The 16054-nt window shown below is 36.3% G+C and overlaps 1 protein-coding gene across 4 annotated transcripts in view; it reads left to right on the top strand.

Moving 5' to 3' along the window:
• The window catches only part of VMP1 (vacuole membrane protein 1), a 120815-nt gene that overhangs the window by 20798 nt on the left and 83963 nt on the right, over positions 1-16054 (top strand). For all 4 annotated transcript variants that reach the window (XM_075195295.1, XM_075195294.1, XM_075195297.1 and 1 more), the window contains exons 3-5: positions 65-200; positions 2602-2692; positions 3384-3494. In XM_075195295.1, the coding sequence (XP_075051396.1) occupies positions 65-200; positions 2602-2692; positions 3384-3494 (338 nt within the window). The remainder of the gene's footprint in view (positions 1-64; positions 201-2601; positions 2693-3383; positions 3495-16054) is intronic.

A 16054-nucleotide genomic window follows, 5' to 3' on the forward strand; every position in this document is an offset into this window, starting at 1 on the left:
TGGACCTTTAAAAAAAGCTGTGTAAAGATTTTGAAGTTAAGACACTGGTGACTTTTTCTTTCAGATCCCTCCTTCCTGAGTGAGAAGAAGCGGAGGGACCGTGAAGAACGACAGAGTGTTGTTCTCTGGAGAAAGCCATTCATTACCTTGCAGTATTTTTTCCTTGAAACCCTGATAACCTTGAAGGAATGGAGTTTAAAGTAAACATTTATTATTTCTGAAAATGATTTGTTCACCATTTGAATTTATATTGTGTTTTTTGTATTTTTAAAGACTATGCTTACGAAATACAGATTGCAGGACCGTACTGACTAAATCAGGCCTGTCCAACCTGCGGCCCTCCAGATGTTGTGAAACTACAAGCCCCAGCATGCTTTGCTGGTAGACAGCCAGTTGATAGCTGGAAGGGCATGCTGGGACTTGTAGATTCACAACATCTGGAGGGCCACAGGTTGGACAGGCCTGGACTAAATGTTCACTAAAACATTGTATTATTTGAATTTAATTTCAGAAGAAGTGCTCACAGGAATACCTTTAGGAAAGAAGCAATAAGAAAGGACATTAGATAGTGTTTAAATTCTGCCTGTGAATTTGTTTCTCGGCTTACAAGCTGAAAGCACTACAAGCACCCCCAGCATATTTCTATGAAATATATAATTCCATTTGGAATTAGCTGGGTAGAAATTAATTTGATAAATTCAGCCCCAAGATTTATATTTTTATTTTGGCCTTAATGTTACTTGTTTGGATGTCTGATTCAGCAGCTTATTATCTGAACAGTGCGGATTATGCAGAGGTCTGGCAATAATTAGGGACACTTATCTGAGGACTTTGGCATTAGATATGTACACACGTTGTTCCAACCTGGCGTATAAAGTACAGGTATGAAATCTTGTATCCACATTCACAGTAATCACAATACTTAGAAAAGCAAAGCTATCTCAGGACACTGTCAATTATATTGGAACTGTCACTTTCTCCTCACAGGGCTGCTGATGCTATTAATTTTTTTGTTTCCCCTTATTATGCCTTGTTAACTATCCTAACATAATATTAAAAGAAGTAAAAAAAGATTATACTTTCACATATTCTAATAACTTGAATGAGAACAACGTATCTTGCTGCAAATCAAATTTGTAATAAGATATCATTGTTTGGTTTCTAAAAAGGCTCATTGCTTACAATTTTTCCATTTTGACTACTATGAAAGCATAGCAACACTTAAGTAGCAATGTACATAAAACGTAGATACCTGAAGGTAATCTGATTTTTTTTTTATTAGCATACTTTAGGACGATCCAATTAGATGTGAATTGCCTTGCACTTTATTATTCCACTTAGAATGTGCCGAAAGCGATTGAATTACAGGCCCTGCGGTTATCTCTGCTGAAAATAGGTCTTAATTCGCTCATTTTTCATCGCACCTCCTAGGGTTGGTTTAATTGTCTCTGGAAATACTAGTTGAAAGGACGGTATACTGTGAAATCCATAGTGTAATCTTACAGTATGTATTATTCTGTAGTGGGTGAAGGGTGGCAATAAATAAGATTGATACAATAAATTATTTGGAGAGCCCTGTAATACAATACCAAATACCAATACCTGCAATACCAAATTGCATGTTAACTGACACGCATTTGAAACATAAAATGTAAGCCACACTCTCTTAAATCTTGTTTGATTTTGAAAGGTCAGCTGGATTATATGAAGTGCTATAGTAATTGCCTGTATGAATATAAACATGAAGAGAAATGCTTTACTTCTATGATTTGTAACCCAGTGCTGAGGAGTAATTATATGGAAAATAAATGTGCCAGCCCACTTATTTGAAACCTTTGCATTGTTTATTGGAAAGCCTGGGCAAATTTTTGTTTTCTATTGAAAACATTACCGTTTGACACCATGAGGGTGATTCAGTGTGATGAGAGTAGTTCAAGACCCGCGGTAATGAAATGAGTAAAATTTGTTGGTTGTAACATTACCAAAATCCATTCACTCACATTTTCCATACTTCTAAATTTAATATTTTAAATATACATACAGTGGCTGTATGGAAAGTGTAAGTGAATGGAATTTGATTTTTACCTTGATGGTAGTAGGGGAAGTGGCGGTATGGCATACCATTGTATATACCCTCTTTACCACCACTGGGAACATAACATTTATAAACAACTTACTGACTGCAGCACCCTAGGTAAGCACTATTTTGTGGACATGTGTGTATGAGCAATAACAATTTAAGGCCTAATAAACCCAAGTGCATTGCAACCAATGAAATGTTACTTCTAAATGTGTTACACTAATTTAGAGTAAGGGAAGCGTATTTATTAATGTTTGTAACTGTTTTATTAAATAAGCCTTTAAATAGGCAGCTGCAACGCGTTTGTAAGCATTACACTTGTTAGGCTATTTTTGTGTTTGAGACCAGGAACACTTATACACTTTGTGTAAATATAGTGACAAATGATGTTACATGTTTACGTATATAACTTTTTGTGAATGTTGCGGGTAACGCTTTTTTTGAAGTCTACTTTTATTTTTGATTTTGTGTTCCACCTTGGAATACAATAACACTGTATTTGTTTAATTTCCACCCCATAGGTTATGGCACCGCCGTGGGATGGTGGGGTCATTATTGCTTCTACTTACAGTTCTTACAGTAGCGTATTATATTGAAGGAGCACATCAACAGGTATGTCATTTATTCTTTCTCTGTCAGCACCTCTGCCATACATAAATTTAGTGTAACTATGTTCTGTCCACTGGGGGTATCCTTTATTTATTTTTTACCATCTTGTTTTAGTTGTGGTATCTTTTATAAAGTTTTGTTTTTTTATTAATGTATTAAAATTTGAATAACCTTTTCATGTTAATTGTGAGTTGCAGTAGGTAGAATATAACCATTCCTTCCATAAGCGACAGCGTTTACTGTATTAATCTTCCTCCTTATTTTATTTATGCCATGTCAATGGAACATTGTGTGAGTATGAAGTCATCTGGACAAGCTCTGACTTAATAAAAAGCCAACAAATTATTTGTATCTGAATAAAAAGTCCAAGTGTAATGCAGGGCATAGTTTCACATTCCCAGCGGCTGTAGTCAGATTTCTATATGCTGTCTGTTTCCACTGTGACCTTAGGAATTAAGTGAGAAAGTATTATTATTTTGCAAGATGGAAATACACACGTCTTTGTTGTGTAAACCAGTATGTTAAAATTCATAGTCCTTTCTGAATTTATTTATTTTTTGAATCAACTGGTTTCCAGTTGAAACAAATGCTATATCTTTCCCAAAGTTGAAACATGAAGCACTGTTATTTTTTGTATTTGTTGTATACTGTTGTATTTGATGCAGTGATATTTACAGATGCTCTTCTTTTGCAGTATGTACATTATGTTGAGAAGAAATTTTTATGGTGTGCCTACTGGGTAGGCTTAGGAATTCTGTCCTCTGTGGGACTTGGAACAGGTCTTCATACGTTTCTTCTATATTTGGTAAGACTCTGTTTTATACATTATCTTTCGTTTTCATTTAATGAATAAAACTGTTGATTTTGAATAAAATATTTGTAAATATTGCTTTCTGCACCTTGTGGTAAAAAAGTTGTTTTTGTTTCCTCTTTTGCTGTGGAGAAAACCACTTGGACTGTATATAAATGCCCTGTCTCGGCTTTCGAATTAGGCTTCGTACTAATTCAGCCTCCGCTCTCACTGGACAGCCTTCTTCATTCGCTAACTCTGCATCTGTCCAGTGCTGCATATGGAGCACTATGCAGTGCCAGCAGTAGCCAAGTCAGGGCATTTACATTGTTTTGCTATGCTGCATTTCTGGTGAAGGGAGCCCAGGAAAACTTTTCAAATCTGGAAAATTAATTTGTTTAGCACTCCCAGGTTCCCTTTAATGTAGGAGCTGTCAGTTACATATTAGACATATACTTGAGATTCTCAATAAATTACATCTTTGAACACTATTGGTGTTTTTGAACTTGTTCCATACTGTCCCCGCTGCTTTGCTCTTTCCATGTATAGGGAAAGTGCCATCAAACACTTTATGGAGGGCATGTACATAACTGGAAAAGAGAAATAACGTTAAAAACATTTCAAGATTTGGCTGGACCATCTTTCGTTCGTTCGTCAAATAAAATAAAAAAGTAATTAAATATTTTGGCTTTTGATTCCAAAAAGAGAATTGTTTATCCAGTATCTTAGGGGCACTGTTTTATAATCTGATTTTCTCATAAACTGTATTGGTTAATAACTGTACATTCCATTTACTAGACTATAAATTTGAATTTTCTTACTGACACATGCAAGGTGAACTTTTTAAGTTGTTTCAGTTTATTTGTATTCCATTTTATACGATAAAAAAGTAGAGCTACACATTGTGATTTACATATGAAAAGGCATCTTGTGTGTAAATAGGAACGTGTAAAAGTTGCCATAGCATGTAAGAAATGAATGTTGGTCATTTTATGTTAAGTACAGTTGTCTGCATTGTCTCTTACTAGACTTACAGTAGAGTCTTATCTGCAGCACACGTCCTAGGCTGTAATAACTTCACCTCTAAATTGATCCTTTTACATTTATTGTTTACTCTTGTATATAAAGTTATTTTAGTGCTGTTCAGTGGTTCTTCCTTTCCATTGGTCAATAATACATAAAATAAATTATAAATAAATGTTGTACTTAATATAACATGCCCCACTGTGTAGCAAGTAAAAGTGGACCTACCGTATATACTCGAGTATAAGCCGAGGTACCTAATTTTACCACAAAAAACTGGGAAAACTTATTGACTCGAGTATAAGCCTAGGGTGGGAAATGCAGCAGCTACTAGTAAATTTCAAAAATAAAAATGATATATATAATCTATAAAAACAAATGTATTGTTCCCAGACTAGATAAATAAATAGGATGATTGACTGGTGTAGCAATACCAACATGTAATATATCACAAAGGATATATAGGAGATGCAGACCTCAATAAACAGTACTGAAGGGAATGGTGGTATATCCGGAGGCTCCAAACTGTATAGGACATAACAATAAGTAACAATGCAGTGTTGGAGTGTATAACTCACGATTTCTTGATAGCAGTTCTCAGTCCGTCCGCGGTATTCCTTAAAGACTGCAAGCAGCGGCAGAGGATGAATGGGATGTGAAGCGATGAAGCGATGAATGGTAAATGAATCATCGCTTCACATCCCATTCATCCTCTGCCGCTGCAGCGCTGGACTGCACTGACAGCCTGTTTAGTGAGACATGAGGAAATCAGTAACAGCCGGGACGTCAGGAACCTCCTGCACAGGCGCGTCTGAAGAATGGAAACATCACTACTTCAACCAGCGCTATTGGAGTGGTAGGACCAAACGGAGCTAGGAACTTTCCTTCAAAAGACTTTGTGTCTGGACGGCTATTATAGTCAGCGCACCCCATCTGTTTGCTTGCAGTCTTTAAGGAATACCGCGGACGGACTGAGAACTGCTATCAAGAAATCGTGAGTTATACACACCAACACTGCTCTGCATTGTTCCTTATTGTTATGTCCTATACAGTTTGGAGCCTCCGGATATACCACCATTCCCTTCAGTACTATTTATTGAGGTCTGCATCTCCATCACCCGAGTATAAGCCGAGGAGGGCTTTTTCAGCACAAAAAAAGTGCTGAAAAACTTGGCTTATACTCGAGTATATACGGTAACAGGAAACCAACCTCCCACACGGATATCTGAATCAAGCATAATGCAATGTATGCAATGCATTATGGATCGTATCTTGTTGTTCTTCACAATTGGTATATATATTCAATACGGTTTAAAGGTTTAATATTCTCTTGTGCAATAGTATGCAATTTGTTCTACATTGCTTTTTCGCTGTGGATTAATGGTAGCGAAAACTGTAGCTTTTTGAATGCATCCAGGTGTGTGTGTGTATATATATGTGTGTGTGTGTGTGTGTGTGTGTATATATATATATATATATATATATATATATATATGTATATATGTATATGTGTGTGTGTGTATGCATGGATCAGCATATTGCTCATATTTCCATGCTGAAATTAGAACTTAGATGGAACACATAGGGGTATTTACTAACATATATCTGGCTGAAAAAGAGAAGTCTCTTAGTTAAGTGTAGCCATCCAGGAATTATTGATGGGCTGATAATAGATTCAGATCTCAATCTATTTTTTATTACTTTAATTTATGCATAACTTGTACTTATAAACACATTTTAACAATCCCACACCATATTCTGCTTATTTTCTTTCCATTTTGAGGCTCTGCATAGGAAGTCTATGATTTCTGGGAATAGAAATGGCATGTGAGCTCAGATGAGCATTGATATATTATTATATATTTATTTAGTCTCTGTTTGTTTGTGTTGTAACATTGATATTTATTATATATATTATACGCAATTCTTACTTTTTTTACGTGGAATTATTATGCCCTGACTGCCTGCACTTTTAGAAGGCTGCCACATCTATACAAGAGGAAGTGATTTTGCACAATTGACTTTCATTTTAAGCGCAATTATTAACCACGAATATTCACTGTAAAAGTTATCTTCCATCCAAAATTAGTGCCTGCATATTATGTTATGATATATTTGTATTATTAAAGACAATATAGTGCAAAATGATTGGTTTCAGCACTAAGTGAAGTCCCTTCTATCAGAAGGTCTAAACCTTTTCCCAATACGGGAGTATTTCTTTATGCACTTCAAATCTTCAAAGATCCACGGCTTCCCCTTATTAATGTCTGTTCTTTTCCTTAGAACTACAGATCTGAAAAAGCAAACAGAAGAGGGCACTCCATAGTGCAGTTAAAACTTTTTTATTAAGCAATTCAACTGCTTCAATAGAAATGTTAATACCAGATTAACAAGAGCATGTAGGTGCAAGACACTGGCAAATATTCTTTAGGGTTACCACCAACAGACAGGAGTCACCAGAGTCTCCACTTCATTCACTCTGGGAATGTGGACCAATCCAAATTGTCTTCGGTACGCCAAGTTATACCCCAAAATGTTTTGTCAGCAAAATACATGCAAATCTACATTTGTACAGCTCTAAAACATGGAGACTGTCATGCAATAAGGGCTATAATATATTATGTAAAAAAAAGTTGATTAATTCAAATTGTTCAGCTTGAAAATATTTAGGCTTTAATAGTCTTAAGGTTTGTGCTTTAGAATGATTTGACCTCCTGAAATGTGCACAGCACTACCTGGTAGCCTGGAGCTGTCTCCCAGTGGAGCTATGTCAGTCCTGTTGCATCATAAAGAAATCCTGTAATGTAAACTATTAATAATCTGCTCACATTAGACATGAAGACAGTGAGAGTTCACACAGGCAAAGTTCATAGGCACTGAAAAATTTGATTGGAAGAGGTATAGCTCTTCCCAAGCAATTTTTCTTTCCTGGGTGGGTTTCAGACACATCTTGCACTTCCCTACTAATTTTTCATTATAGCTCTGGTTAATAGCTTTCATATTCTTATAGCTGCTTACTAGGCTCTGAGTAAATACAGTAGTTAATCACTTAAGAGATTTCTATCCATGCTTGTTATCTGCACGCATGAGAGAGATTGTACACACAACCACTAGCAGCAGAAGCAGGATCCAAGTGTCCACAAACGGCTTTGGTAACAATTAGAAGAGCCGTACAAGTGTTCGGATCACAGTCCACCTGACTATACTTGTGTAACTCCGAATTTCCATCCGATGCAACAGATTTTCTGTAACAAAGTCAAAACAAAGCATTATTCTTCCCCTAAAATATTACATTAAACTTTTTCTATGAAATACAAGCAAAAGGTATTTGTGATAAGTTTCAATTGTGACGTCAGACTTTTATTGGTGGAAATAGACAATGTTGCTGCATATTAAATTCTCAGTAAGATAGAAGGTAATTTTTATATAAATCTGAGGAAATACTGGGCTACTTTGTTTAAACAATGACCTTGGTTCATTTGTAAGATAGCAACTTTTCTTACACCAAAATATACTTGTCTGGAGGTATCCTAATCCTTTTATTAACCCTCAGCTCTTTCTGTTTTGTTACAGTATAAAATTTTCATCTGTGAATCACTGTAAATCATGAAGTGCATTTAAAAGGGGCCTGAAGATGGCCCATGTCATATGACATACTTAAACAATAGTAAAAGCATGTAAATGGGTATGGAACATATTGGTTGCAAGAACCATTTACTGGCTTGTGCCTGCGGGCCAGAGCAACCACATGACAGTCATTTGAAGGCTGCCTGCATTGTTTTCAAGAAAACAATGTATTCACGGCAAAGTATACGCAATGGAGTGTCTGTCATTCACCCACCTGCCATTCCCCCGCAAACGCAAGTGCTGGTTGTCACTGCATGCCCAATGAGATTGCATTTGATGCAGTGTCATTGGTGGTTTCTTAACACCAATAGGTAACCAGCTAATCTGATATATGAGCATAGTTTAATAAAGAAGTAAACGATTGTCATGCAAACTTTTGACAGCCACCTCGCATCACTGCTCTGTTCAATTGTTAAAATGAAATGTTTGCATTGGCTGCTTGCATAGTTTGTCAGCTCTTTCTCATTTTATTTATGTTACAAATATTTTTTAGTGACTTTATTTAATTGTATGCTCACACCATAGGTTAATATTTGCAGTCAGATGACACAAACTTGCATGACAAACCAATGCATGCAGTAGGCACATTTGTCTATATTTGTATCTAGTGTATCCTATCACTCATCCAATCCATGTCAGCATAATCTGAACCAATGTTCTTCAAAACACATCAGCAGTTGAGCGCCTCTGACACTCAAATCTCGCACTCCTTGTAGGCAACTTTGACCGCAAAATCTCTTTTGTGCAATTGAGGAACAGTGTTTCCTATTCACTGTCATGTTTTGTTGATGAGATTATTATTATTATTATTAATAAAAATGATATCATCAACATGGATAGATATTATCATTGCTCTAGAATGTTAGGTTACTGATCAGAAATCTGTAGTTTTCTACAGTGCTCGCCTGATACGGCTGTAAGCATGGTACGCTGGAACACTCTGTGTGGGTATACCTTCTTTCCCTTTTTTTTTATCCTTAATTTAATGTTTTCTTTTATGTTGGTAGTTATCTATATCTGGCACTTTATGTATAGATATTAGCTTTACCCTGCGTTCAGGATCAGTCCTAATGTTGTACCATTCTCAGATCTTGAGACATGAAGTGGTACAAAATGGCTTCAAAATATATTTTATCTGCTATTCTATATAGTATGATTTAGCACTTCTGTGGCTACTAAGCCTAAGAAGGAAAATTGTTTTAGTCTACCGACTGTTCATGCATGCTGCCATTGGCCCCAAAATGAACTTGGCGCCCAATGATGATTTGATTGATTGCATGTAGACCTGTGTTGGTTATGATGAACATTTGACAGCAGTCAAAGCAAAGAAACTTTGCCAGTGGCTCAGTACAACACCGCCATCTTGTGGCATATTTTGGTATTGCTATTAAATAAGTTATATACATTCCTACCAAATTAATTTTCAAAATGCACGTCCATGTTGTAGACTTAATTTCCTAAATTTGATATATTTATAAAATTCAGTGCTAAATATACACTAGCATTTAAACCTAAGATGCTGTATTTAATTACACACCTAAGGGATCCTTTTATATGTAGCTTAAAAAGTATGTTCTGGGGTTAACATGAGTGTTTCTAAGATTGTTCTTAAAATATTCTAGAGACACCCATGTTGTGCTGAATTGCTGTTTGTATGCATGATGTCTGACTTTTTTCCTCATGAATGTAAAGTACTTCGTCACCTGGTGGCGTCAGACTCTAAGCTTCCCAGCCAGTGCAAAGTGTGTGTGGTTAGTGGATTTTGTGCGATCAGTTCAATAGATTATTTTACATGTAATGTCTATATTGATAGTGATTAGAAGCTTCAAAAACTGCAGCGCTATCCTGTATCTTTCTCAAGTGCGAATAACGAATTGCCAAAAACCAGCTTTATTGTTTATATGTTAATAAAGTTGTGGACGCCAAAAGCTGGTCCAATGGATTTACGCTCCTAATATTGATTGTTATTATGTCACTTTGGTCTGGCCTTTTTCCTCTTCAGTATGTTTTTCTCTCAATTGCAGTTTTCCAACAAGCAATGTGTTATAAAATATTATACAGCTTGAAACTGGTTATTTTGATTTGATCGCATTGTTTGTATTGTTAAATCATCCAGCAACATGATAGAGGTGATCTAATGCTCATCATGGGGGAAGATATTCCTAAGAGCTTCTGTTGGTGCTTGGACATGATTTCCTCACTGAGAAGCTAGAGGTCAGCGCTGCTCTAAATCTGGCCTTCATTAATTCAGTAGTGCTAGGGCTCTCACCTTTTCTTTCATTCTAACAAAGCATGTTTAGGCAAAATGTAAACTGTAATGTCTGATCTTATTTTGCCCTGTTATAATTGAAAATACATTACTTAGAATTAGCATAGTGTACCACTGTCTAAACAACACTTACATATAAAATGGAAATAAGATAAATATTATTGCGTAATGTTTGCATTTAAGAAACGCTACAGCCCCTTATTTGAATTATGATTAGGGCATGAAATTTGCTCCAGAATGAAATGTCAAAATTGTCTTCAAAATATGTAAAATAGATGAAAATTAAATAGGGATAGGCTAACAAACTTTAAGAGTTTAAGAGCCGGATCCTTAAAGGAGCCATATTGATTTCATGCGAATACAAAATAAAATGTTACCAACAGTAATACTTTAGACATGTTGGATACCTAGTTTGTGGGATCAGTGCAGTTCTGTAAATAATTGTTTGTGTTTGCCATATCACCATGTAAATAACCCAACTTTTTAAAATGTCCATAAACAAAATCACCAGACACCTCAAAATCACATCTATTTCTGCAATGTAAAGTAAGAACTGGGGGCATCTAGGTAAAAACAACTTAGTAAATCGCCATTGAATACTCCAAAAAAGATGTTACTGGTTTCAGACACTCGAGCCCTTGTTACCACTATGATAGGGGAACACCGCGCTCCCGGTTTCCTTGTTATATTTGGACTGGTGCTGGTTACTACTTGAACGGAGGGAACACACACTGTTTTAGTGGGGAACAGCCCAGGCTGACTAGTACAGAGGCTCGTTGAGGAATTTGGGAAGGAGGATTATGCTCCCCGTTTATAAAATTAATTTATGTACTGGGGATTTTCTTGTTCATTTCAACAGTTCATTCATTTAAATTTGCTCTCTGCATTTAGCACACACTTTGGAAAGCCCAGTGAAATGCATTCATGGAAAACGCAGAAATATTTTTATAACACTAACTAATGCCGAGTTAAAAATCGAAATCACTGCAATTAGTTTAATTTAGAAATAAAGTCGCTATTTACTGGATTAGAGTTTGGCCAACTAAATCACAATTTTATTATGGCAATTTTAGGTGATATGAAACTGTTGCACAATCTCTGCCTTTACCATATATCGCCTGTGTGCGAGACCTAGCACCCACACCACGATTCACCTGGAGATGATTTTGTCACACTTACAACTTCCTTATGATATTTGTCATGCACTCTTTGATCCACTGTAACCCTTTGTCTAAATCCTATCTTCCTTACAATCCCTCTAGCCATCGCTGGGCCTGTACGCCTTTCTGTTCATTCTCATATGTTTTACTACTTTACATGTTAACCTTTTCCTACAGTTGGTACATTTATGTCCAAGGTGAGCAGTACTAAAGGGACGTATATTTAAGTAATCACAATATGGTAGCCTGGATACAGTGTCAGTATCGTTATTTACTTTTCCATGTCACTGCATTGCTCTAAACTCAGAGTAAGAAAGAGATATAGTGCAGTGGCATATTGAGGTTTTAATCAATAACTTACTCTTTAGTAGGTACTAAAATCATATATCTTTATTATACTACTTTTTATGATTTTTATGTGTTTTTAACAGCTGTATTCACGGGGTGCTTGGATAATGTATATAGTACTATTTGCAGAAAAAGAAAAGATTACCCATTGAAATAGTGCACATCTAGTAGATCACATAACTTCTAGAGTAATAAGATCAGTGATACTCACATGATTGTGAAAATCCTCTTTGAGGAAATATGCTTATTGGGAATTAAAACATATCAATGTTATTATAATTACATTTAAACTCGAAAATTTGAATAGTGTAATGCATTAAAATCTCAGGGGGAACTCTGTGCCTCAGTGCTGGGGTCCTGATTTTGATTCCCAACCAGAGCACTCACTGTCTGTGTTGAGATTATATGTTCTCCTGGTGTTTGCGTGGGTTTCTTTCAACACTCCATGTGGACAGGGAATGATGTGAATGACAAATGTTCTCTGTACAGTGCTGTATAATTGGTGGCGCTATATAGGCAAATAAGGTGGTTGTTGTTGTTTATTTATTTATTAGCTCCATTGGGGCAGGGATCGATGTGACTAGCACTGAATATTATTACACTGCGCTGTATAGGGAATATGTAATCATTCACGTCAGTCTCTGTACCATTGGAAATTACAGTCAATATTCTAGGGTTAATTTTGTCAGGAGCCAATTAATCTACCATCATGTTTTTGGACTGTGGGAGGAAACTGAAACACCCGGAGGAAACCCACACAAACACTGGGAGAATTTATAAACTTCACCAGAAAGGGCCTTTGTTGGAGTGACCCCATGGAATCTGTGAACAAGCGTAATGCACGTCTGGTTTAGGGAGTGACGCGTGTGTGATGTCACACTTAGGGTGTGACTACCCACTATGGAATATTGGCAAATAATGTAGCTCCTTGTTTAAAGACAGAAATATATATATGCATTTAGTGTGCTGACTCGGATAAGGTTTTTATACTGGGAAAAATAAGTTACAGACAAGCCCGGAATATAAATATATAATATAAATTGTAATAAAATGAATATAAATGAATGTGTTGGAGCAGCGTCCAAACATATTTCACTGCTCCCTACATCTCCAACTTCCTCTCTATTCACACTCCTTCCCGCCCTCTGCGATTGGCCAACGATCGTCGTCTCTCCTACTCTCTTATTACTTCTTTCCACTCACGTATTCAAGACTTCTCCCGTGCTGCCCCCCTCCATTGGAACGATCTCGCTCGTGCGATCAGAACCTCCCCCCAAACTTAGTAGTTTCAAACGGGCATTAAAAACCCACCTCTTCTTAAAAGCCTTTGTCATCTGCCTAACTACCCACCTGTCGGCTACCTCTCCCTCCTTCTGGCTCCGTTCAAGCCTGTGTCCATTTCACCTTGCCTATGTCTTCAATTTGTCCGCCTTTCCCTTTAGATTGTAAGCTCCTCTGAGCAGAGTCCTCTCTCCTACTGTTTCCACCACTTTTTACTATGCTCTACAGCTATACTTCCCACCTCCATCTTTAGCCTCCTGCCCACTGACCTCGCTTTTGCTTTTCACTGCTTCTTTTCTAAAGCTCTTACCTGTTACTGTGCCCACACTCCTGGGCACACCATGGGGTAAATGTATCAATATGCGGGTTCTTCAACACCCGCGTGTTCAGCCTCTTCCGCGATTAAATTTCAAGCGGCGCTGCATTGTAAAGGGAAGTTAACCCTTTACAATGCAGGGCCGCTTGAAATTTAATCGCGGAAGAGGCTGAACACGCGGGTATTGAAGAACCCGCATATTGATACATTTACCCCCATGTCTCCTGCTGTCCTGACTTTCCCTCACTCTTACCCTTTCCTTAGGTGTGCTCTGAGCTCCCTGAGTTATTGTGATGCTTGTTTGTTGTACTGTAATGTCATTCCTTGTACTGTCCTATTGTTTGTTCCTGTACGGCACTGCGGACACTTAGTGGCACCTTACAAATAAAAATTAATAATATTTACTAAATATTGCATATACAATTTTTCCCATTTCCACATTCAGAAAATTGGTTATGTACAAGTCCCTCAACAGGAATTGAACACACATTTAATAAGAATATTTGGACATATTCCTTGTGTATTTGTCATCTTATCTGTATAAAACTCCCTTCAGTATACATATGAGAAATCTTTGCTGAGATGAGCTCTTCCTTCTTGAGATTTCCAAAAACAATGTTTCATAAAAACAGGCAAGATATAATATGGAACTGTTTGTGTCCTCTCGTATCAAGCTAAGACTGCTTCTGAAAGTATTAGTGGCAACAAAGCTTGCTAGTTTCAGTAACGAATGTTAAGTTGCACTTTACACTAGCATTATTCATGTACGGACAAGTTGGATTAACACAGCGCTGACTTTCACATTAGAAGTGTGATACATAGACATCTGTAATATAAATATGTCTGAACAATTGAAATAAAGCTGTCATATCCTCACTATTATAGAGCTACATTATTCATGAATGAATTAGATGATATTAAGAGTTGATGTAAGAGAAGTCTCAACAAGATGGACTGTAATTACAATGCATACTTTATAGCAACATAGAGAACTGTTGCCTTATTATTGTAATCATATCTAAGGCTATTCTGGTGGGTAACTAACAATGACAGTCACTTATGTCATTATATTAGTGGGAGACTAAAAAATTGATCAGTGCATTATGGAATTAAGGGGCTGTGTACCCAAAGCTTATGCAAGACAGCCAGATATCACTTTGTGATCCCATAAAATAAATTAGAAGAGATAAACAGATACTGATTGACTCCTTGAATAGTAACATCCTTAGATATGAATACATTACACTATACATATTTTATTTTTTTCCTTTTTTTTTATTTTTTTTAATAAGGAAGGTTTTACTGTAATAAAGTTTTATGTTTTAATTCCCATTATTAATGTCTTTGTTCATAGAGAGTTTTCATAAGCATGTACCCCATCTCTCTCTCTTTCCACATCCTTTAGGGTATCACTGATCTTATTACTTTGGTAGTGAATTGAATTGTCAATTTATGAGATATTTGACATAGAAAGGAAACTGCTGTTTAAAGTTAAACTAAACCAAGTAAAAATGAAGTGCAACGCATCTGAAAACTCTGTATTCTAAAATATTAGAAAATGTTCATATTTTGTCGTTATGGAGCTGCTGTGGTGACCTTTGTTAAAGTCGACGGTACTGTGAAAGATCCATGGTTATGGATCATCAGACAAAAACTGTTTGAAGGAAACAAAATTATTTAAAAAATGTGCTATAGCATATCTTGTTGATGACAGAAAAAAAATATATTTAACCAAATGCATTGAAGAAATATGACTGTCCACTAAGCAATTAAGCCTGCCCTCTGTCCCATTCAGAGTGATTTTGACAACTAACGAATAGTAGGTGCATTTCTTAAAATCAAGATTTTCTTCACTTGTCAAGAAACACTAATTGTGCTTGCCCATTATCTATCTGTACTGAGGCAAAACAACACTAAACAAAACCCTAAATGCAATAACATAATAATGTAAGCAATATATTATTATGATCATTCCCCCTCAGTCGAAATTATATAGAGATATATAGAGATATATATAGAGATATGTATGTATAGAGATATTTTTTTTTCCATAATTATTGTTATCAGCAGCATAGTTGTTTTTAGACAAGGGATAAATACTTATTGTGAATCATTCTGTAATGGATTAAACATATGCTGGGATCATGTTGAGTTGAAAATGAGATTGTATATGTTTTAAAATAAATGCTATCTACAGTATGCAAATGTGTCCAAACACGCATGAGTCACTCTGTTACACAGGGCTGGGGACAGGAAGCAGACGTGTCATAGGACAAAAATAGCCACTCGGCATGGGAACAAGCACTGCCTTTACTAAGTAATTAACGCCTCCTGCATCTAATGGCCCTCTCTTACTTGTTTATATTGCATGACTGATGTTGTGTTTTCTGCTGACGTCTACCAAAAATATTTCATAAGTCATGCTACTGGTAAATAATATTTTCCTAGTAAAATCTGACCACAGGTCTTCATTAAACCATGTATTCGACACGCTAATCGCTCATTTTTTTTTAAATGTAATCATTCACTGTGCTTGAAGGGTATCATAATG

The sequence above is a fragment of the Mixophyes fleayi genome, chromosome 2 (genome assembly GCF_038048845.1).
Source record: "Mixophyes fleayi isolate aMixFle1 chromosome 2, aMixFle1.hap1, whole genome shotgun sequence".
NCBI classification, from domain to species: Eukaryota; Metazoa; Chordata; class Amphibia; order Anura; family Limnodynastidae; genus Mixophyes; species Mixophyes fleayi.